This window comes from Trichechus manatus, unplaced genomic scaffold, assembly GCF_000243295.1.
Source record: "Trichechus manatus latirostris isolate Lorelei unplaced genomic scaffold, TriManLat1.0 scaffold00026, whole genome shotgun sequence".
NCBI classification, from domain to species: Eukaryota; Metazoa; Chordata; class Mammalia; order Sirenia; family Trichechidae; genus Trichechus; species Trichechus manatus.
Genome location: NW_004443962.1, coordinates 4,268,002 through 4,292,361, shown reverse-complemented (window position 1 = coordinate 4,292,361; position 24,360 = coordinate 4,268,002). Strand labels below are relative to the sequence as shown.

At 38.3% G+C, this 24,360-nt stretch overlaps 1 protein-coding gene across 4 annotated transcripts in view; it reads left to right on the top strand.

Annotated features, from left to right (window-relative positions):
• ACAP2 (ArfGAP with coiled-coil, ankyrin repeat and PH domains 2) overlaps window positions 1-24,360 on the top strand; it is a 154,414-nt gene that overhangs the window by 56,034 nt on the left and 74,020 nt on the right. For all 4 annotated transcript variants that reach the window (XR_002823606.1, XM_004373574.3, XM_023728729.1 and 1 more), the window contains 2 exons: window positions 6,908-7,027; window positions 8,913-8,966. Coding sequence is in view for 3 of the 4 variants with exons in the window: in XM_004373574.3 (XP_004373631.1) it covers window positions 6,908-7,027; window positions 8,913-8,966 (174 nt within the window). In the remaining variant the exon portion in view is untranslated. The remainder of the gene's footprint in view (window positions 1-6,907; window positions 7,028-8,912; window positions 8,967-24,360) is intronic.

Here is a 24,360-nt window from a genome sequence, read left to right as displayed (position 1 = left end):
CCAACTGCTCACCCCATTCTGCGACAGCACACTCCTCCCCTCCGTCCCTGATTCCCCATGAACATTCAACCAGCTCTTAACCCTCTCTGCCTTCCCATCTCACCTCTGGACAGAAGCTGCCCTTTTGGTCTCTTGTATCTACTTGACTAAGCGGCACACTCTTTACAAGTATCGCTTTATATCCCACAGTCCAGTCCAATCCCTGTCTGAAGAGTTGGCCTCGGAAATTGTTATAGTTCTGGGGTGATAGAGTCCAGGGACCATGCTTTCCGGGGCACCTCCAGTCTCAGTCAGACCATTAAGTCTGGTCTTCTTACTAGAATTTGAGTTTTGCATCCCATCGTTCTACTGCTCCATCAGGGACCCTCTGTTGTGTTCCCTGTCAGGACGTTCATTGGTGGTAGCCAGACACCATCTAGTTCTTCTGGTCTCAGGCTGATGAAGTCTCTGGTTTATGTGGCCCTTTCTGTCTCTTGGGCTAATACTTTCCTTGTGTCTTTGGTGTTCTTCTTTCTCGTTTACTCCAAGTGGTTGGGACCAATTGATGCATCTTAGATGGCCGCTTGCAAGCTTTTAAGACCCCAGACGCCACTCACCAAAGTAGGATGCAGAACATTTTCTTAATAAGCTTTGTTATGCCAGTTGACTTAGATGTCACCTGAAAGCATGGTCTCCATACCCCACATCCTTGCTACGACGAAGACTGTTTTTAAAGGAAAAACAAAACCCAAAAACTCTTTTGTTGTGCACTGCTGTGTACCAAGTCCTTTGTTTTACTTACACGATGTCTAGTCTTTACAACAATGTCACAAAGTTAATATTATCCCCTATTTGCACTTGAAAAAACGAGACTTAGAGAAGATGTTACTTACTCAAGGATGGTCAGCAACTAAGATGTTTTGTATCCTGATCATTTGACAAAATGCCTAGAACGTAGTTATCACTTAGTGAAAAATTGTTCAATGCAAGGGGATACTAGTTTGATAATTTTAATCAATTTGACCTTTACTGTTTCACTTAGGTAGAAATCTTCCCACTTTGTAGCTTATGTTATTCAGTTATATCTTGTTCACTGCGGTCATCTAATAAGGATTTTGACTGCTGACAAAGTTTCCCTCTTTTTCCCCAAGTTGGCCCTTCATTCTGGATAGCTGTACATGTGGTTCAGCAATATCACAATTTGGTTTTCTCTTCAACTCTTGTGATACCAAAAAACCTATTGCCTTTGAGTCAATTCTGACTCTTAGCAACTGTAGATAGTCACCTCTGTTGGGCTTCTGGTACCTATTTTCATGGCATATTCTGTGCGTCATCACACAGAGTTCTGATCTCTGAAATCTAGAACGCTGAGATTTTACTTTCTGACTTGACTCTGTGGTTCTTCCAGTTCTCATCCTCACTCCTAGCTCATCTAGACCTCTAGTCTTTCAATCTGTCCACTTCTGATATTTCAGATTTCTTTTTAGTTCACTTCCCTTTCAGTCCACTTTTTTACACTTCCGCCAACAATGTGTGAGAGTGCCTGTTTCCGCATACCCTACTCTCCAGAACAGCGTGTTATCAGATGCTTTGATCTTTGCTATTCTGTAAAAATAGTAGTAATTTGCATTTCTTTTATTATGAGTGAGATTGAACAAGTTTTCACAGGTTTAAGAGACATTTGTATTTCCTTTTATGGGAATTATCTATACATGCGCTTTGCCAATTTTTCTGGATTTAAAAAAGTGCTTTATATAGCCTTCTTTATACTAGGGAAGTTAGCCTTGTGTGAATTATTGCTAATATTGTTTTCCCATGTCATTTGTCTTTGACAAAGTTATTTTTTTCTTGTAGAAATGTTTTATTTTTATGTACCTGAATTTATCAATTTTTTTCCTCTATGGCTTTTGAATTTTGCATCTTTTCAGAAAGGCTTTTCCCACTTTGAGATTATAAAACATATTACTTCCTGTTTTGTCAGGATACTTCTTGATGTTATTTTTTATGCTTAGATCTTTATTCCATCTGAAATTAATTTGAGGATTTGGAATCCAACTTTGTTTCTTCTTCTTTTTTTATCTCTCTCTCTAGGTCGCTGTTTAGTTGTCCCTATGTCATTTACTATGTTTGCTAACCAAAAGATTGGCAGTTCAAATCCACCGGGTGCATCTTGGAAACTCTACGGGGCAGTTCTACTCTGTCATAAAGAGTTGTTACGAGTAGGAATCAACTCGACAGCAATGGGTTTGGTTTTTTTGGTTATGTCATTTACGAGATAATCTCCCCCCCCCCACTTACTGGAATATTACTTTTATAAAATATTGCATACTGGTATCTGTTTTTTGACTCTGTGTTGTACCCCATTGATTGGTTTGTCTTTTCACATCCATTACCAGACTTTAATTACTGTACCTTTATGGTATATTTTAATATCATATAAAGCTACACTTTTTCAATTTTTTTTCTTTTTGTGCATGTTGGTTACTACATATGAACTTTGAAATTGGTTCTTCTAGTTATGAAAACTTTTTTTTTTTGGTAATTGACAAATTATTTAAAAGAGTGGACTCTGCCAGCATTTCTCAAAGTGGGTTTTATGGAATGCTGGTCCTATGAGATGTTTCCTCTAAAGAGAATTCCATGGTTAAATATTTTTTGGAAATGCTGAGTATAATACCTTCTGTCTTGGATTCACAGTGCATATTAATATGTCAAAAATTCTTAAAAGTTTAACAATAAAAAAGCCTATTTAAGGCAATAGATAAGTGGTATCTTGGGTGAAGGGTGAGACAGTACACAATACAGGGGAAACTAGCACACCTTGTACAAAGAAAGGTCATGGAAGCCCCATAGACACATCCAAACTCCCTGAGGGACTGAATTGCTGGGTGGAGGGCTGTGGGGACCATGGTCTCTGGGAACATCTAGCTCAATTGGTGTAACACAGTTTATAAAGACAATGTTCTACATTCTACCTTGGTGAGTAGCGTCTGGGGTCTTAAAAGCCTGTGAGCAGCCATCTAAGATACTCCACTGGTCTCATCCCTTCAGGAGCAAGGGAGAATGAAGAGAACAGGATATAAGGAAAAGATTAGTCCAAAGGACTAATCAGGCCTCCACTGGACTGAGTCCAGTACAGCTAGATGGTGCCCGGCTATCACCATTGACTGCTTTGACCAGGATCACAACAGAGGGTTCTGGACAGAGCTGGAGAAGGATGTAGAACATAATTCTAACTCACAAAAAAAAAAGACCAGATTTACTGGCCTAAAGGAGACTGGAGAAACTCCGAGACTACGGCCCCCAGACACCGTTTTAGCTCAGTGGTGAAGTTATCTCCGAGGTTTACCGTTCTGCCTGGGAGTGGACAGCCCTGTAAGGCCAAATAGGACTAATGAGGTACAGTAGTTCAGTGACAAGGGCCAGAAGGCAGAAGGGGACAGGGAAGCTGGTGATAGGGAACCCAACGTTGAGTAGGGATATTGTTGATGTGTTGTGAGATTGTTAGCTGTTGTCATAGGGCAACATGTGTAGTAACTGTTAAATGAGAAACTATTTTGTTCTGTAAGCCTTCATTTTAAGTGACAATAGCAGGACAATTGGAAGAGCGTAGTCAGTGTCACTGAACTGTGCATGTAGTAATTTTTGTAAATGGTGTATCTTTGGCTATGTGTATTTTCACCAAAAAAAAAAAAAAGTTGAGAAGTTAGAGGGTTGACATGTTGTGGGGTTGTTAACCAATGTCATAAAACAATATGTGTACTACTGTTTCATGAGAAACTACTTGTTCTGTACTTCACCTGAAGTACAATAAAAAAAAAAAAAAAGCCTATTTAACTTTAAAAAACCTGGAGTTTCCCAGATTTATTTGATCACAGAATCTTTATTTTGGTACAGAATATTCCTGCAGGATATTCTGTAGAATATGTGTTGGGAGACGTTGACCTATGATCATATCTTCTTTATCTGTTATGCATAGCTCACTGCAATCTGGCTGCTGCCCCCTTCCCCCACAATCAATTTTCCTTAAAACTATTCTTGCCAGGATTACTGGTGACTCATGGTCATAAAATCCATTAGACATTTTTTTTATCTTTTAAAAATTTGACCTTTGTGGATTTTCAACCATCCATTTTCATCCATCTTTTGGCACTTTGTTCTTTATGGACTTTGGTGAAATCATTTTCTTGGTTTTCCTCCTACCTTTCCCTGTTCCTCTTTAGTCTCATTTGGAGAGTCTTCTTTTTTTTTTTTTAAATTATTGTACTTTAGATGAAGGTTTACAGAACAAACTAGCTTCTCACTAAACAATTAGTACACATACTGTTTTGTGACATTGGTTACCAACTCTACAACATGTCAATACTCTCCCTTTTTGTCCTTGGGTTCCCTATTACCAACTTTCCTGTCCCCTCCTGCCTTCTAATCCTTGCTCCTGGGCTGGTGTGCCCCTTTAGTCTCATTTTGTTTTATTGGCCTGTCTAATCTTTGGCTGAAGGGTGAACCTCAGGAATAACTTCATTACTGAGCTAAAAGGGTGTCCAGGGGCCATACTCTTGAGGTTTCTCCAGTCTTTGTCAGGCCAGTAAGTCTGATCTTTTTTTGTGAGTTAGAATTTCGTTCTACGTTTTTCTTCAGCTCTGTCCGGGACCCTCTATTGTGATCCCTGTCAGAGCAGTCAGTGGTGATAGCCGTGCACCATCTAGTTGTACTGGACTCAGTCTAGTGGAGGCTGTGGTAGTTGTGGTCCATTAGTCCTTTGGACTAATGTTTCCATTGTGTCTTTAATTTTATTCATTCTCCCTTGCTCCTAGTGAAGTATCTTAGACGGCTGTTCACAAGCTTTTAAGACCCCAGACACTACTCACCAAGGTAGAGTGTAGAACGTTTTCTTTATAAACTATGTTATGCCAGTTGAGCTAGATGTTCCCCAAGACCATGGCCCCCACAGCTGGGGAGTCTTCTTATATGTTCGTGCTTTGCTTTCTTTCTAGAATATATCACAGACACTTTGTGTATTTGCTGATGACTCCATAACTATCTACAGCCCACTCCTCTGTGCAGAGCTTCAAACGTCTGTTTTCATTTGTGTTTGATAGACTTTCCACTTGGCTTATCATAGGCCCATCTAGCTCAGGCCCCAACATGGTTAAAACAAGAGTCTCTGCTATGCTAGCCAGTGTGGTGTCTTTGTGCAAATTAACATCTTATAGCAGATGCAGCCTGTGTCAGGGCTCATGCGTAGCTTGGCAAGCAGTGTGCAGGCTGGATTTCAGCACCTACTCTTCCGCTTGGCAGAGCACAGTCTGCTTAACTGTGCAGGAGTACTTGAACAATTCTTGCATTTGTCTCTCCTCTTCTCGCCCTGCTTACTGATTTAATTCAAGCTACTTCCTTGTCTTTATTTTTTCTATTTTCTTGTCTTTATTTTTTCCCCTTTTAGATTATTCTAAAATGGAACTCTGATCAACTCACCCAATTAATGTCTTTAATTGCTTCCCATTTCCTTTCACATAAAATTTGAACAGCTTTGCATTACATAAACCCCGTTGCTGTCGAGTTGATTCCAACTCATTGCCACCCTAGAGGACAGGGTGGGACTGCTCCATCAGGTTTCCAAGGAGCAGCTGGTGCATTCAAACTGCTGACCTTTTGGTTTGCAGCCAAACACTTTACCACTGTGCCACCAGGGCCCCTAGCATTAAATACAAGGTTTTTTTGTTTTGTTTTTTTTTTTTGTTTTAATTTTTCCCTAAATCTGGCCCTTGTATACATTTTCAGCATCACCTTTTTAATGCCCGCCACATTTTCACACTCTACTAAGCACTTAGTGCCTAAGGTTTGCCCTGCCCTTTTAAATTTCTGGGGCCTTAGCACATCTTCTTCCTAGAGTAGTAGCTTCCATTACCCTCCTCTGATTGGCCAATTGCTGTTGGTCTTCAGGTCTTCTCTCAAGTGTTCCTTTTCTGGGACTCCTCCCCTGACTCCCAGGAAGCCTGTTTAGGTTCTTCTTTTGTGCCTGTACACGTGGTTTGTCCTAGCTGTTGTGTTTGTGCTGCGTAGGATTTATCTGCTTGTCCGCTGGTTAGAACAGAAGCTCTTTGAGAGCGGAGATTAGGCCCTAGAGCACCAGCTTTAAATTATACTCTGAGGTCCTTGGGGGTTTTCTACAGTTTCTCTGGCCTCTTTGTCCTCTTTTTGGTGTCCTTCGCCCCACCGCTCCCCATGCCCTCCCCGCCTTTGTTTAGAGTAGCTCCATGGTTACCTGGGTTATATATATATATATATGACCTTCACTGAAGACTTTGTTTGAAGAAAATGTTGTGTGTCTAAAAGGGAGGAAGGAAGAGAAAAAGAGAAAGAAAGTAAAAAAAGAAGGAAAGAGAGAAGAGAAGAAAGAGAGAAAGGGGAAGGCACCGTGAAGGCTCAGCACAGCGCCTTGGAGAGATTGTTTTTTGACTCAGTTCTGACATCTGCTTGGACAGACTGATGCTGAAGTGACCAGCGTGATGGATGCACTTGCACCCGTTAATTCACCTTTCCACCAACATACCACACCGTTTAAAAAAACCTTTCATCATACTGCTTGCCCTGCCCTAAATACCATTTTCTTCCTTTTAGGTTGTGCTTAATAAATATTTAGAGGGTTAATTTATGGGGTTGAATTGAATTGACAAAGTGATTTGTTTATTTTTTATTATCAGACAGCCTCTGGGTTCTACTCTGTGAACTTTGGTACAGTTCTCCTGTGAATTTGCTTCATAGGCCCAAGGAAAAAAGAACAATTTTTATTTAGTCTATTTTGAGTTTATTGATGACCATACTTTATCTTAACTGTGTTAACTCATGTGGTTACTGTCAACACTTGTTCAGCCAAATCATTTGTAAAATTGCTTTCAACCTGATACAATTTTTTTTTCTTTTTCAGCTTGTGAAGCTTTGTATCGCAATGATCGATAGCGGGAAAGCCTTTTGTGTTGCAAATAAACAGTTCATGAATGGGATTAGAGACCTGGCACAGTATTCTAGTAATGATGCTGTTGTTGAGGTTAGTATTATTAAAATTACAGCTTAAAATAACTACAAAACGATGTTAAAGAATTACCTTACTAATCTACTTTTTATTTCCAGTTCTAACATAGTGACCTAAAAACTTAGAAGCAGAACAGATATTATCTCTTCATGCTACCTTGTATAATCCTTTTTTTTTTTTTTAAATTGAACTTTAGATGAACAAACTAGCTTCTCACTAAACAATACAGATAGTGTTTTATGACATTGGTTAACAACCCTACGACATGTCAACACTCTCCCTTCTCAACCTTGGGTTCCCTATTACCAGCTTTCCTGTCCCTTCCTGCCTTCTAGTCCTTGCCCGTGGGCTAGTGTGCCCCTTTAGTCACATTTTGTTTATGGGCCTGTCTAATATTTGGCTGAAGGGTGAACCTTAGGAATGACTTCATTACTGAGCTAAAAGGGTGTCCGGGGGCCATACTCTCAAGGTTTCTCCAGTCTCTGTCAGGCCAGTAAGTCTGATCTTTTTTTGTGAGTGAGAATTTTGTTCTATGTTTTTCTCTAGCTCTGTCCAGGGCCCTCTGTTGTGATCCCTGTCAGAGCAGTCAGTGGTGATAGCCGGGCACCATCTATTGTACTGGACTCAGTCTAGTGGAGGCTGTGGTAGTTGTGGCCCATTAGTCTTTTGTACTGATCTTTCCCTTATGTCTTTAGTTTTCTTCATTCTCCCTTGCTCCTGACAGGGTGAGATCAGTGGCCGCTCATAGGCTTTTAAGACCTGAGACGCTACTTACCAAAGCAGAGTGTAGAAGATTTTCTTTATAAACTATGTTATGCCAGTTGAGCTAGATGTTCCCTCAGACTGTGGTCCCTCAGCCCAGTAATTCGGTCCCTCAGGGAGTTCGGATATGTCTGTGGCACTTGCAGGACCTTGCCTTGGACAAGTTGTGCTGGCTTCCCCAGTCTTGTGTACTGTCTTACCCTTCACTGAAGTTACCACTTAGTGTTTTCCCATCCCCACCCCTCCCCTCCCTCGTAACCATCAAAGGTTGTTTCTTTTTGTGTGTAAACTTTTTCATGAGTGTTTATAGTAGTGGTCTCATACAGTATTTGTCCTTTTGTGATTGACTTATTTCACTCAGCATAATGCCCTCCAGATTCATCCATGTTGTATGATGCCTTGCAGATTCATCACTGGTCTTTATCATTACGTAGTACTCCATTGTGAATATAATCCTGTTTTTTAACGTTGTTAGAAGTTGATGATTGATTTGCATTGTGAATATCCAGCATCACTCCTAAACCAGGTTCCTATTGCTTCATTCATTTTACTAAGCTTACTTGCTGCTAGGTGAGCTGAAGCATCTACATGAGCAGGGAGAGCAGGATCATGCCTACTAGCTGCTTATTGGGGCAAGTAGAGAGCATTAACCTAGGAATTGTATCTAACTCTGTGGGGGCTGTATGGGAAAGTTCTGGTCAGCCAGTTATGCCGGGTTAGCTTAGATCCTTTGCTGTACTGTGTTCTGTTACGATGTTTCTTTTATGAGGAATAAGAACTGGTAAAAAAATGGATAAGTTTTGATAATGATTTAATCATGGCTGCGTAAATGGGCATAGTCTTGATACACTCTAACAATTTCCCTTTATGTTTATATATGCCATTCTTACTCGTTAGCATAATACTATTGATAGGACAATATAAAGTCTCCGACTTTTCTGGGGTTTTACATATTACATGTAAAGACTTGACCTCTCTACAGAGCATGCCCATGAGGTAGTGAGATTGTCATTGGAAATAAATGTTATTATTTACAGTGTAACTTGCTCTTTCTGTCAGAAATGCTGAAGTAACATTTTTGTGGGCTATTTAAGTAGCTGTTAATAACTTGGGTTTTCTTTTGGTTTCTTTCTCGTAGACCAGTTTGACCAAGTTTTCTGACAGTCTTCAAGAAATGATCAATTTTCACACAGTAAGTGTCAGTAAGTGGGTGTTATTATGACCGCTTTACAGTATTTTATGTAATGAATTAAGTTTGAATTCACTGATTTTGGGTAAATCTAAAATGTGCACCCACACATGTGTGTTTGTGTGTGTGTGTGTGCATTTGAGAGAGGGAAATTAAGATAGAAGTGTATACTTTTTATTTCTAGTTCTTATACAATGACCTAAATAAGGAAGTGCACACCCATAAAAGTTAATTTTTTTTCTTTGAGTGTGGCTTTGTAAGTTTTTAAACATTTTAAGAATATAGGAATAAAAGTCATTATTCTAAATTTAGCTATTTATAAGTACTATACAGTATTTGTACAATATTTACAAATATATCCCTTTTCTCTAATAAACTGCCAATATTAAAGACTGCTGAATTCTTTGAGCTATTTAGATTACAGGACATTTATCCTTCAATAAACTGCCAATATTAAAGACTGCTGAATTCTTTGAGCTATTTAGATTACAGGACATTTATCCTTCAAGAATGAGGGATATGTACTGCTTTTGGAATGTCAAATAATACTTTATAAGTTTTGTTAAAAGTTTACTGAAAATATATGCATATAAGCTATATGCTTCATACATATTTTTTAAAAAGCTAAATTGGTATGGCTGTCATATATTTATTCAGTGCTTCAAAATTTATTAGTAGCTGTCTATAATAAGAATGTCAATACTTATATTCTTTGTTAAGTTTGCTAATTTCTAGTTCTTAGTTCATTTGATTTTCTTATTATCATTTGTTTTTGGTCATATAAAGGGTGAAGTTACCTGATGATACTTAATTCAAGTTTAGTTCAAATTTTAGCCACACCAATTTGTTTTTAATGACAATTTATTAGTGCTTTTTTCACCTTCTAGTAAATTTAGTTGCCAGTATATAGTATATTTGATTTTTCTTTAAATCAAATGACCCATGACCTACCTCCTGGATTTAAACTTCATTAAAAAAATGGAATATAGTGAGAATTAAAATTTTATTTGATAAAAGTTATTGGTTTTAAATGAACATTGTCAGTTAAATGTTTTCTTCATGATATATTATCTTTTGAAATTTTTCTGTCTCTAATATTTTCTTTAAACCAGTAAGTTTCTTATTATTGCATCATATGAGAACAGTTTGCTTTGGCTGTAGTTTTATATGTGAAAAGTTATGGTAAAGATAAAATTTTGGTATATAAAATATTTATATGTACGTAGGAAGTTTTCTTGTCAAGAAATCTTAATTCAAAGTGTTTTATAAATTACTCTCTTGGACTAATTTATAAAACACTTTTCAAAAGTCAATTTTGTTTGAAGTGAAATATATGGTGTATATATACATATATTTATTTATGTTCGTATAGTTTGTTTCAAGGGGATAGAGAGTAGTCTTTTTAGTGCTAATGCTCTAAATGTGCACCTAGTTTGCTGAAACCTGTGCAGACTCCAGTGAGTTTTTTAAACCAAAGACTCAAGGATGTAATTAATCCAAAGGACTAATGGACTACGTGAACCACAGACTGCACTAGCCTGAAACCAGGAGAACTGTATGGTGCCTGCCTACCACTACTGACCACTCTGACCGGGATACAATAGAAGGGACTGGACAGAGTGGAAGAAAAATATAGAACAAAATGCAAATGCATAAAAAAGACCAGACTTACTGGTCTTATAGAGACTGGTAGAACCCCTGAGAGACTGTGTCTCTTAGACACCCTTCAAACTTGGAACTGAACCTGCTCCCGGGGATCACTTTTCAGCCAAACAATAGTAAGGCCTATAAAGTGAACAATAACACCCATGAGGAATATGCAGCTCAGAACAATCAATCATACGAGACCAAAAGGGCAGCATTTGCCCAAAAGCAAAATACAGAGGACAGGAAGGGGCAGGAAGGCTGGGCAAATGGAAGCGGGAACCCAAGGAGGGAGAGAGTGCTGACACATTGAGGGGATTGCAACCAATGTCGTGAAACAAAATGTGTATAAATTGTTGAATGGGAAACTAATTTGCTCTGTAAACTTTCACCTAAACCACAATAAAATGTTAAAAAAAAAGATGAGTTTTTTCTTTTCTAAAATTGAAAGCAGTCAGTATTTCTTGACTTAAACATTGTGAAAAGAACACAGGATTTAGATAGTTTAGATTGAGTTAGCTGTGTAATTTTGGTCAGTTCATTTAATCACTTTTTTTTTTTTTAGTTTACTGGTCTGTAAAAAGGAATAATAGTATTTGCTATGCCTGTATCTAAGGAGCAAGATACCTGGAGAGTGCTATTCCTTCCTTAACTGTATTGGTTGCCATCCATTCAGGAAAACAAAAACAACTTAAGATATTTCAAGCAGAAAGGTTTTAAAAAGGGAATTTGTTACAAAGTGTTGAAGGGTTGAAGGAGTAAAAAGGCAAAGGCGATGGTACCCAGAGCTCAGTAAGTGTGAGAAGTTACCGTTGTCCCTAGGCTGGAGGACCAAAGTGGAAAGCAGTGCTGCCCAGGGCCCCCACGTGCTGCATGTTGAGGATGCTGCCGTTGTTACGTGGCAGGGGGCCAGGAGCTTGCCTTCTTGTCGCTGATGCAGTTACCAGGGAGCCCGAAGTCTCACTGACACTGCTGGATGGGCCACCGACGCTGCTGGAGGTTGGAGTAGCTTACAGTTGCTCATCAGAACAGAAACGGGGAAAAAAAGGCTTCTGTTCTCCTACCTTCTAATCTGATATCGCTTCCCCTTGGCTGACTGAACTTCTCAGCTTGCAAGGGTATCTGGAAAATATACTTTGCAGGCTTCTAGCCCCGGGCGGTATAGAAGAGGAAACTGTGGAAGGGTTAGTGTGGAGCTGAGAGCCCGTGAACAACGAGCACACCAACCACAAAGGCTGTAATTTGGAAAATCTTTTGGTAGGAAAGTTATTGTGTAACTTACCACCTTTATCCATACTTTTTTTTCTCTCTTCTCTTTTCCATATACTCCATATACAACATGTTAGCAAAATATACTACAAATCCAACTATCAATAATTCTCTGCCGCTTCCCAGTCTCAACCACTATCACCTCTCATTTAAACCTGTTGCTGTCGAGTTGATGGCCCAGTGCGTTACAGAATAGGGCTGCTCCATAGGGTTTTCTTGGCTGTCATCTTTATGGAAGCAGATTGCCAGGTCTTTTCTTCCGCAGTGCTGCTGGATGGGTTTGAAGCACCAATCTTTAGGTTAATAGTTGAGCGCAAACCATTTGCACCACCCAGGGACCTGCCTCTTGTTTAGGCTTCTACAGCAGCTTCCAGCTTGTGTTTCTGCTTCTCTTCTGGCCCTTCTACAATGAGTTCTGCAGACAACAGCTGGAATGAACTTTTAACAATATTATTAATTCACCTCACTCCCCTCTCCAGTAGCTCTCCATCACACTCAGAATAACCCTGGTTTACCAAGCCCTAAATGATCAAGCCCCTGCTTGTAACTCCCTGATCTCATCTTGATCACTGTCTGCCTTGCTGTAGCCACTTGGCTTCTTAGTTGTTCTTTGAACATACAAGGTCAGTCTCATCTCAGGGCCTTTGTGCTTGCTGTATATTCTGTCTGGAATGCTCTTCCTCCACATCTGTGTGTAGCTACGTTCTTCACAATATCCTCTCTTTACAGGTTTTCCTCACTTTATTTAGGTCACTATCTCTGCACAGAGGCCTTCATTGACCACTCTTTATGGTTACTTTCTATCACTTTCTCCTGCCTGTTAAATACACACACGCACAGTTCTTAAATACATGTGCTTATTTATTGTACTTATTCTTCTTAAGTTCCAGAACTGCAGGTGCTTTGCAATGTTCATCTCTGCTGCTAGCCCTGAGTTCAGTGCTGATAGAAAAGTTGCTCAAGGCAGGGTGGAAGATACTGAGGTCATGAACTTATGAAAATGTATACATTTTTTTTTTTAAATAGTCATTAAGTCAATAAAGATTCATTAAATCAGTAACAAAGCACACTAAATAGACAAAGGCATTTAATGTTCTTTTGACTAGCAATATGCATATTGAACATTTAATTTTTCTTCTAGTGTTCCTTGCTTGCGCTTGAGAAACTTCAGTTTTGACTGTAAAATTCTTGTTGCTTTAAACAGATAATTTGCATACTAAGGAGATAATGATATTTGTCTGCCTGTCTGCCTAGAGGTCTGAAGGTCAATAGGTTCATGAGCTGTATGTGTTTACATATGTACTCATATACATATATACATGAAAAAGCTCTTTGTCTGATACCACACCCAGCTGTCCATTGCGTTTCTAACTTTATTCTTATATTCTTTCTTTAATAGCATCTCGGAATTATTCCTGCTAATAGATATAACAATGAAACTGTGAACCCCTGGTTTACTTTCTTTTAATTTTCTTCCCTTTTATAGTTGCTGTGCTGTCTGCTTTTCCTGGCCTTTTTTTTTTTTTCTTCTTGCTAACCAATACTTCTAATTTTTCCTAGCAGGACTGACTTGTATGTACTTGAGTCAGCATTCTTACATTTGTGGAAAAGGTCCTGCCCCATCATAGCAGTATTGCACTTCACTTTAATTAGACTATGGATAGGTATGACATGTATCTTTTTATCCCCAGTACTTAGCATAATTCTCATCCTGAGGAAGTCATTTAACTTCCTAAGCTTTACATTCCTCTTCTGCAAAATGAAGAGAATTTACTAGGTGACTCTTAATTATAGAAGTTTTAAAATTTAAAGAATTTTTTATAAGATTTAAAATTACCTTAGAGCCATTTGTTAAAATGTGGAGAAAACCCAGTTATATAAAATCCTTTATTTTAGTAGCATTATCTACAGTGGAATTTTAATTACACAGCATTCTAGGATAAAGGAAGGTTTATAGGATGAGACAAACTGCTTTCTAAAAGGTAATAAACATTGAAACCTGCTTTACATTCTATAGCTGAGCTCATAACACATTTTTGTGTATCAGTTTGTGTCAGGATAAAAGTCTGAATATTCCAGAGATGTTATTTATGAAATAACTTTGTGGGCTTAAATAAAGTTTTGAAATAATAGAACCATTTTGGGTTATTAGCCAAATAAAGATTAAATATAGATTGAGGTTAGATTATCCAATCATTTTAAGAAATAATTTGGATTGTTTTGTGATTCATCTCCTCTTGTAAAATGGATAGAACTGTTCCTCATTCCTTTTAGAATGATAATTTGTGAGGGTTGATTTTTGAGCTTGTATCTTTGTAAGATGCTAACACGTGACTTTTTCACAACAGGTCATGTATGTTAGTTACACTTTATCACATATTAGAGTTGCTTTGATTAACTGACTTGTTTTCCTGGAACTTAGAGCTTTCTGTGACTGTGACCTCACTGATGACTCTTTTGGATTCTAATTTGCTGTTGGTATAAGGAACTTGGAATACTTATTTGACTATTCTCCTTGCTGATTGAAGCTTTACAGTTGATTTACTGCATATGTTCTATGAAAATGTGTGACCCCTTTTGGTACATTTTTTGTAAGTGTGGTTTTCCATATTAGAGCCGTCCATTCATTCATTAAACAAATGGTTTTAGGTGGTGAGAATACAGTAGTGCAGTGCTTCCCAACCTTTCTCATTTCATGGCATGGGCAGAAACTGAAGGTCCTGTTTGTATGGGACATAGCAGAAGACTGCAGGGGGATATAGAGGCACCTCTCTGGGTGTGGAAGAAGTACAACCAGAATGCTCCTTAGAAGCAAGGATGGCAAGACTACGTCTCACATACTTTGGACATGTTATCAGGAAGGATCAGTCCCTGGAGAAGGACATCATGCTTGGTAAAGTAGAGGGTCAGTGAAAAAGAGGAAGACCCCCAGCGAGATGGATTGACACAGTGGCTGCAACAGTGGGCTCAAGCGTAACGATTGTGAGGATGGCATGGGACTGGGCAGTGTTTTGTTCTATTGTACATAGGGTTGCTATGGGTTGGAACTGATTCAATGGCACCAAACGACAACAATCTGAGTGTTGGAGCCCTGGTGGCGCAGCAGTTAAGAGCTTGGCTGCTATCCAAAAGGTTGGCAGTTCAGATTCACCAGCTGCTTCTTGGAAACCCTATGGGGCAGTTCTGCTGTCTCCTGTAGGGTCACTATGAGTTGGAATCGACTTGACGGCAATGGATTTGGTTAGTTAGTTTTTTTTTTAAATCTGAATGTTGGTAAAATTTTTTAAAAATGTTTTCTTTTTTTATGGACTTTTATTAAAGTAAAATACACGGTGTTGGGGAAGATGCTACTTATCGAATGTGTATAACACTTCTGTGAACATAACTTTTTAAAAATAGGTTTTCTCCATGAAAATTCCTGATCAAGATTTTGAAACTGACGATCTCTTCAAATTCTCAGTCATTGTCCTTGATGAGAAACTTTGCCTGGTAGGCATGTTAGTGAAAGGCAGCGGGAGTTTTTATTGCCCCCTCCCTTGACAGTAGCTCCTTTCTCACATGTAATTAAAATTTAAATAATTCCAACTCCGTAAATTGTACTTCAGAGGAGGAATCATTCATTAACTGGAACTGCCCTTTTCTTTCGTTGACAAATGTAATGCTTAAATGTTCTGGGCTGAGTTGAATGGATTGAAAATATAATAATGGTGAAGCTTTTCTGCAAGCACACACAGGAGCTGCGCCATCTGCTCTTAGTAATTCTCCTTTGGGATTCAGATTATAGCGCTGACTCGTGAGTGACTCATTCTCAGCCTCCTGTTTTTAGTACTTCGAATCCCATACACTCTGTCAGTATACGGCAATCACAGATTTCAAATACCACTTCTTCCGATTGTATTGAGTTCATCAGCTCTCAGAACACCAGTTAAGAAAGTCATCATTTAAAGTCAATAACTAGCTTTAAACAAATCTGCAAGTTGAGAATTATTCCTCCCAAACTTTTAAAATGCTACTTTTAACTCATAAACTTAGGCAGAATTCTTTCTTTTGACAGCTGGTGCACCTTTGTAGGAAACAGCAGAGGCTGATATTCTTATGCCATTCCATTACAAAATGCTGAAAACAGAAGAAACAAAGTGGCTTGAATTTTTTGTTTGGATTCATTCATCATTTTGATAACATTTAATTTGGAATTTATATCTACACCCAAACTTTTGCATATGAGAGATCCTCTGTGAAATAATGTATCACCAGATCTTCCAAATGATTTTTTTTTGGTTTTCAAACTATAATTTTTGTATTGTTGATGAAAATACACACAATTCAACAATCTCTACGTGTACAATTCAATGACATTGATTACATTCTTCAAGTTGTGCAATCATTCTCACCCTCTTTTTCTGAATTGTTCCTGACATAAACTCACTGCCCCTTGAGCGAAATGAATTCTTAATATAAAGCCTTTACTTCTTGCTGTCATTGTGGCTGCACCATGAAATATACAAACTTAGAATGTTTCTGTAATATCTTTTTTTGTTTCTTTTAAAGTTTTCCCTTTAAGTACTATGAGTATTATATCCTTTAAAGTTTGCTTTTGTACTTTGCAAAACAATCAGTGTTTGTCCAGATAATGTTCTACTCAGGGATTTTAACTACTGCCTAACGTGCGTAGGATCGTCACTTTGCAGTGAAAACTTAGTTATAGCGACCGTCTAGGTTAGTGATTATTGCTGTATTTATCTGGCATGCCATCAAATGCGTCTGTTGATCCGGTTATTCCAGTGTGGCATCTTTTCTTTCTTTGGAAACTACAAAGTTCTAACATTTTCCTTTCAGGCTGGGATATTGAGCAATGTCTGAGGCCTTCTGGCATTCTCTAGCTCTTGATTGGGTAACCTTGTAACTAGCTTCTCTTTGTGATACTGCTGGAACTGGTATCCTGAAAGAACTTTGTTTCTGTTTTTGTGTTTGCGGAGGCTTGGAGTACAGATCTTTTTCTGTATGAAATGGATACTTTGTGGTGAAGTGCTGTATGATTTGCTTGGTACCATAGCTTTATTTAATAACCCTTTGATATAAAAAGATATTTAGGCTGAGGAAGAGAATTTTGGACTGTTGTGTTTTGTCTTCTGAATATAATGACTTTCTAGCTTTAATAAAAAAGTTGTCCATTATGGTGGGAAAACAACAATCAGTAAAAAGGGGAATAATATGAAGTATAATAGTATATTTCTTAAGGTTCAGAAATTGAGTGTGTATCTGTATTTGTGTGTGTACATATACACATATGTATGTATGCAGATAATTTTATGCATTCTTAAAATGCTTTAAAACAATTTGTATTGAAAGATTGTAAAAATTAAACGTTTAGTAAGTAAAATAGAAAAGTTAATTTTATTTAATTCAATAAATACTACACATATATGATCAGAAAATCAAAATTTCAGAATATTTTTCAGCCTGTAAAGACCTATAATTCCATTTAAAATGATTTAATTATATGCATTAAATTTCATCTTCAGAAGTAATTTTTTAATAATAAAAAAGAATGAAATTTCATCAAGTTAGACTTTGGCTAATTAATATAAAAAGCCAATAATAAATAAATACCAGGAGTAACAGCAGAAAAATACCAAAAAACAAATTATATTTTATTAGGAATATCCAATCCCAAATGATGATGATGCTAAGGACAACAACTATACATACCTTCATTGTTAGTAGGAAAAATACGAAAAATAAGAGCAAAAGAAGGATTAAATATTTTACAATGTGCACAAAACAAAGAACTGATAACAAATTGTGACTAAAATAATCAGTTTTATTGGGATGATTCAGTTATCTCTGTTTTAACAAATCACCTGAAGACTTGGTGACTTAAAACTAACACCACTATTTATTTTGGGGCAGGATTTGGAGGGGCCAGCTCATCTCTGCTCTACTTGGTGTTGGCTGGGTAGCTTGTCTATGACTAGAAGACCCAAATGCCCCAGCTTGGATGGCTAGAATGCCTGTGGTTGACCAGGCTTCTCTCTCCCTTTGCTGCCTCTCATTTTCTAGGATTTTTTGGCCTTTCTCTCCAGGAGATAGTCAGGCTTCTTAACGTGGTGGCTGGCTTTCAAGAGGGTGAGAGCAGAAAGTGCAAGACCATTTAATGCCGAGGCCTGAAAGCCACAGAGCATTACTTCTGCTGCATTCTTTTTTGGTCAAAGCTTGTCTCAGGGCCACCACAGATTCCAGGGAAGGGGAATAAACTCTCCCTCTTGGTGGGAGAGTGGTATGCATATGCAGGGGTGGGAGGAATTGATGGTGGCCATCTATATAGACAGTTTACCACATCTTTCAACACACCTGTAATGTGCACCAAGGCCCAAGGGGTGGGAACCTCTACAATAGTAAACTGGTCCCCACCCTCCGGAGATTTGATATAAGTCATCTGGGTGTAGCATTAGAATTTTAAAAATCTCCCCAGGTGATCCTTCCCTGCAGTAAAGTCTGAGAACAACTACTCTAGATGAGTGATTCTCGGAGAGTGGGCCCTGGACTGGCAGCATCAGCATCACCTGGGAACTTGCAAGAAATGCCGATTCTCGGAACTTACCCCAGGGGTCTGTTTTAACAAGACTTCCAGGTGAATCTGATGCACCCTAAAGTTTGAGAACCGTTGTTTCAGAGCAGGAGTTAGGGAACTACTACTGCTCGCAGGCCAAGTTCAGCCCACTGCCCTTTTTTGTAAATGAATTTTTATTGGAACACAACTACGCTCGTGTGTAATATCCACATCTGCTTTCACCCTAAGATGTCAGAGTTGAGTAGTTGTGAGAGAAGCCGTGTGGCCCACAAACCTGAAGTATTTACTGTCTGGCCCTTTTCATTTACTACGCTGACCCCTGCTCTAGAGGAATACTTTATTTTTGCCCATTTCCGGGGACTCTATCTTTCATGACACCTTTTAGCTTTAGTGATAGTAGCTGCCTTTGATAAATTCTTCTCAGTGAAGTGGTAATGAATGAACTCAGGTTGCATCCCAGACCAGTTAAATCAGAATCTCTGGGGGCTAAGAACCACGGATTAGTAATTTTTAAAACACCCCAGATCACTCCAGTGTGCATCTCAGTTTGAGAAACAATGCATTGCTTCCCATAACAACAAGCCATCTGGAGATCCTGGTAAATGCAGATTCTGATTCAGTAAGTTTGGGGTGGGTGTCAAGATCTGGCATTTCTAACAAGCTCCCAGGTAACATGGATACTGCTGGTTCACACCTGGAGAACTTAAAAAATACTGATTCGCGAGTCTCACCAGTGTTTCTAATTATCCCAGCGTCAGGCGATTTAAAAGATCCCCAGGTTATTCTAATGTGCAGTCAGTTTGAGAACCACTGGATGAGAGCAATTTGTCACAATTTTTGTGTAACAGAATCACCTAAGGAACTTGCTAAAAATACAGAAACATCCTATCCTTCTTCAGCAAGCCTGGACCTTTGTGGTTTGATTTGCTATTAGTTTTCCAGGTTATTCTGATGCACAGCTAAGCTAGTGGAGAACAACTGCTTTAAAGAAAGGAAGGAAAGAGTTTAGAGGAAAGGATAGGTTACTACAGCCAGAGGATGTACAATAATAAATGTTATTTGCATATTGGACCTATTCCTGATTATGCCAAAGAAGAGTCTTCTTGATTTGTTGTAGGTGTGTTACAGGTCTCGTGAGATTAACCGAAAGAGTCAATGAATCCAGGGTCCAAAGTGACAGCCCTGCTCCTTTCTTTAGATTTTGGAAGGGACATGAAAGGTTATGACATGCAGAATCATTGGATGAGAGTGCTGTTGTAACTGAATGAGATTTAAATGGATCACAAAGACTTTAAACTACAAAGGCATCTTAATGGTAAGAACTGAAAACAGGGCTGATGCTAGTCGCTGTGCACACGACTATGGATATGTAGCCTATTCTTCTACTGAACGTCCTGGAGTATAGGCTCTGCCATCTGTGAAGTGCATCTCAGCTTTCATCCTCTTCCGAACACAGCCTTGTTTTAGCTGGGTCTAGACATGAATGGGGAACAACCTGAGTGTGTTTTAAACAGCCCACGTATTAGTCTGTGCACTTTAGTAAGGTCCTTTAATAACTAGCAGATAGGTCAAATGACATTATTGATTATGTATCATACATATGTTGCTAGAAATCATACTGTTGATTTCCAGAAATGGAATTGAGCCTTAGCTTTTGTATTAGTAGCTGTTATAGCTTTTTACTTGCAGCCCATGAGAAAGAATGCTGTGAATTCTGTTTTAGTGTGGCCTAGATTAATGACTTCGGAATTGAGTGAGACACCAGCAGACTAATTGAGACAGTTCTGTCCAACAGTTCACTACAGAAAAAAAGAGTTAGGCTTTAGGTAGCTGGGTAGTCTGAGACTGGCAAATAGGAGACAGACCTTTTACTCAGTTGCCTCTGCATTACCAGTATAATTGAGTAAACTAATTGTCTTAGTCATCTACTGCTGCTATAACAGAAATACCGTATGTGGATGGCTTTAACAAGGAGAAGTTTATTCTCCCACAGTCCAGTAGGCTGCAAGTCCAAATTCAGGGCATCAGCTCCAGGAGAAGGGCCCCCCCCCCCCGTCGGCTTTGGAGGATGGTCCTTGTGATGCATCAGTCTTCCCTTGGTCTGGGAGCATCTCAGCGCAGGAACCTGAGGTCCAAACGACATGCTCTGCTCCTAGCACTGCCCTCTTAGTGGTGTGAGGGTCTCATGTATCTCTGCTCGCTTCTCTCTTTTATATCTCAAAAGAGATTGGCTTAAGACAATATCTAATCTTGTAGTCCTCATCAGTATAACTGCTGCTAATCCATCTTATTACATCATAGTGATAGAGTTTATAACACATAAGGAAATCACATCAGATTACAAAATGGTACACAATCATACAATACTGGGAATCATGATGTAGCCAAGTTGACAGATGTTTTTGTGGGACACAATTGAATCCATGACACTAACGTTGTCACCTAAACCATCTTACTCTACTTTTAGTCTTTAGACTATAAAAACTATGTTAGTAAATTATTACCATATTTTCCTATCATTGTGCACTCCAATGTAGGTGTTTAAAAATATGTAGATTTTGACAGTTTCCAGAAATACTGTTTATTCTATTTGAATACATATACAAATGTAATTTAAGTAATACTGTATTTTGGCAAATGTAGATGGTAATGTTTTTAATAGTCTTAGAGCATTGATAATACTACACAGAAAAAAATTCTGTTTTTCTCTCTGGAATATATTGATATTTTTACAACTTTATTGAGGAATAATTGACATAAATGGCTCATGGTTAAAATATACAATTTGATAAGTCTTGACATATGCATACCTGCATGAAACCATCATCACAATTAAGTTAAGGAACAGAACAATCACACTGCAAAAGTTGTCTTGTGCCCCTTTATAATTTCTCTTCCCCTCCTTGGCTCCTCATTCCTGATCAGTCACTGATCGGCTTTTTCTCATTATTAATTCCTTTGATTAGACTATTATTTTATGTAAATGGAATAATTTTTTTGGTCTGGTATCTTTCACAGAGTGTAATTATTTTGAGACTCAATTGTGTTATTGTGTGTATCAATAATTCATTCCTTTTTTATTGGTCAGTAGTATTCCATTGTATGGATATATCACAATTTGTTTTCCATTCACCTGTTGATGAGTGTATTAGTTATCTTTTGATGTATAATAGATTACCCAAAGACTTAATGTCTTAAAACAACAAATATTTAGTATCTCACAGTTTTTGTGAGCCAGGAATTTGAGAATAGTTTAGAGGGGTGGTTCTGGCTCAGGATCTCTCATGAGATTGCTGTCAAGTTGTTAGCGAGGGCTGCAGTTACTTGAAGGACTGGCGGACCCAATTCCAAGGTAGCTCACTTACATGGCTTTTGTCAGGAGACCTCAGTTCCTCACCAGGGTACCTCTTCATAGAGCTGCTTGAGTGTCCTTATGACATGGAATCTAGTTACACACAAAACAAGTGATCCAAGAGCAGGGGCAAGGAGGCAGCTGCAATGCCTTTTATGATCTAGTCTCAGAAGTCACACCCTATGAAAAAAACAAGAACAAACCAAACCTGTTATCGTTGAGTTGATTTGGACTTATGTTGACACCCATGTGTTACAGAGTAGAACTGAGCTCTGTAGGGTTTTCTTGGCTATAATCTTTACGGAAGCAGATTGCTAGGCCTTTCTCCTGTGGTGCTGGGTAGGCTTGAACTGCCAACCTTTAGGTTAATAGTCAACTGCAAACTACTCATGCCACCCAGGGACCTCGCATACGTTGTCACTTCCTCGATGTTCTGTTTGTTAGAGGTAAGTCACTAAGTCCAGGCCACACTAAAGGGAGAAAAATTAGGCTCCACTTTTAAAGGGAGGGGAGCCCTGGTGGCACAGTGGTTAAGAGCTTGGCTGCGAACCAAAAGGTCGGCAGTTCACATCCACCAGCTGCTCCTTGGAAACCCTATGGGGGAGTTCTGCTCTGTCCTGTAGGGTCACTATGAGTCAGAATCGATTTCAACAGGTTTGCTTTGGTTTGGGTTTTTGAAGGGAGGAGATTCAAAGCATTTGTGAACATATTTTAAAGCCACTACAACGGACATTTGACTTGTTTCCAGGTTTCAGTTACTACAGATAAAGCTGCTTATAAACATGTATATAAAAGTCTCTGTGGACATATGCTTTTATTTCTCTTGTTTAAACAGCTATGAGTAGAATGATCAGTTTGTAAGATAGGATTATGTTTAACTTTTTTAAGAAACTACCAAATTGTTTTCCAGAGTGATTGTACCATTTTATACCAGCTGTGTATGGGAGTTGCAGTTGCTCCACAAGCTCATCAGCACCCAGTATGGCTGCTCTTCAGTTTACTGTGGTTTTAATTTGTGTTTCCTCACTGACTCATAATGTCGAACATCTTTTCATGTGTTTATCTGATATCAGTGTATCTTCTTTGGTGTAATGTCTGTTCAGATCTTTTGCCCATTAAAAAAAAATGGGTTATCTAATTATTGAGTTATAAGAATTCTTTATATAGTCTAAATGTAAGTCCTTTGTTGAATATATGTTTTGTAGATATTTTCTCCCAGGTTTTGGCTTACCTTTTTCATATTTGTAGCAGTATCTTTTGAAGACCAAAACTTTTAAGTTTTGATAAAGTCAGTTTATTGATTTTTTTCTCTTTTATGGTTTCCTTTTTGTGTTCTGTTAAGGAATCTTTGCCTAACCCAAGTACATGAAGATTTTATTTTATGTTGTCTTCTAGAAGTTCAGGTCTATGATCCATTTTTACTGAATTTCTGTATATGCTGTGTGGTGGAGGTTGCGGTTCATTGTTTTGCATATAATTCTCCAGTTGTTTGTTCCAGTACCGTTTGCTCAGAAGATTATCTTTTCTCTGTTGGTAGCTTGTGTCAACAAACAAATGAACAAAAAAATGCACAACACCATCTGGGTCTATTTCTGGACTGTCTTCTGTTTCATTTTTCTTCTTGTCTGTCCTTATGCCAAGGCCACACTGCCTTGACTGCTCTAGTTCTCATAATAAGCCTTGAAATCATATAATGTAGGCATTCTATCTGTGTTTCTCTTTTTCAAAGTTGTTTTGGCAATTCTAGGTCCTTTGCATTTTCACATGAATTTTAGAATCTGCTTTTCACTTTCTACACAAAGCCTAACTAGAATTTTAATTGGATTTGCATTGAATTTATAGGTCAGTTTGGTGAGGATTGACATTTTACCTATGTTGAGTCTTCTATCCATGAATACAGTATATTTCTTCACTTATTTAGGTTTTATTTACTTCTGTTAGCAGTGTTTTGTAGTCTTCACTGCACAAGTCTTGCATATGTTTTGTCAAAGTTATCCCTAACCATTTCATATTTTTTGTTGTTATTGTGTTTTTTTTTTTTAAGTTTGATTTCCAGTTGTTCATTGCTGGTAATTAGAAATACAACTGAGTTTTTGTATATTAACTTCATTTCAGCAACCTTTCCACTCATTTATCTATATAATTGATCATATTGCTTGTGGATAAAGATGATTTTATTTCTTCCTTTCTAATCTGTATGCTTTTTTTTCTTGATTGCTTTACTAGAACTTAAAGTACACTGTTGAATAGAAGGAGCCGTGGTGGCGCAGTGGTTAAGAGCTATGGTGAACTACGGCTGCTAATCAAAAGGCTGGCAGTTGGGATCCACCAGCTGGTCCTTGGAAATGCCGTGGGGCAGTTCTACTCTGTCCTATAGGGTCACTGTGAGTCGGAATTGACTCGATGGCAGTGGGTTTGTTTATTTTTGTTTGTTGAATAGAAATGATGAAAGTGAACATCCTTGCCTTGTTACTCATCTTTGGGTGGAAGCATTTAGCCTTTCACCACTTAATATGTTGTTAGTTGTAGGTTTTCGTAGATTCGCTTTAGCAGTCTGAGAA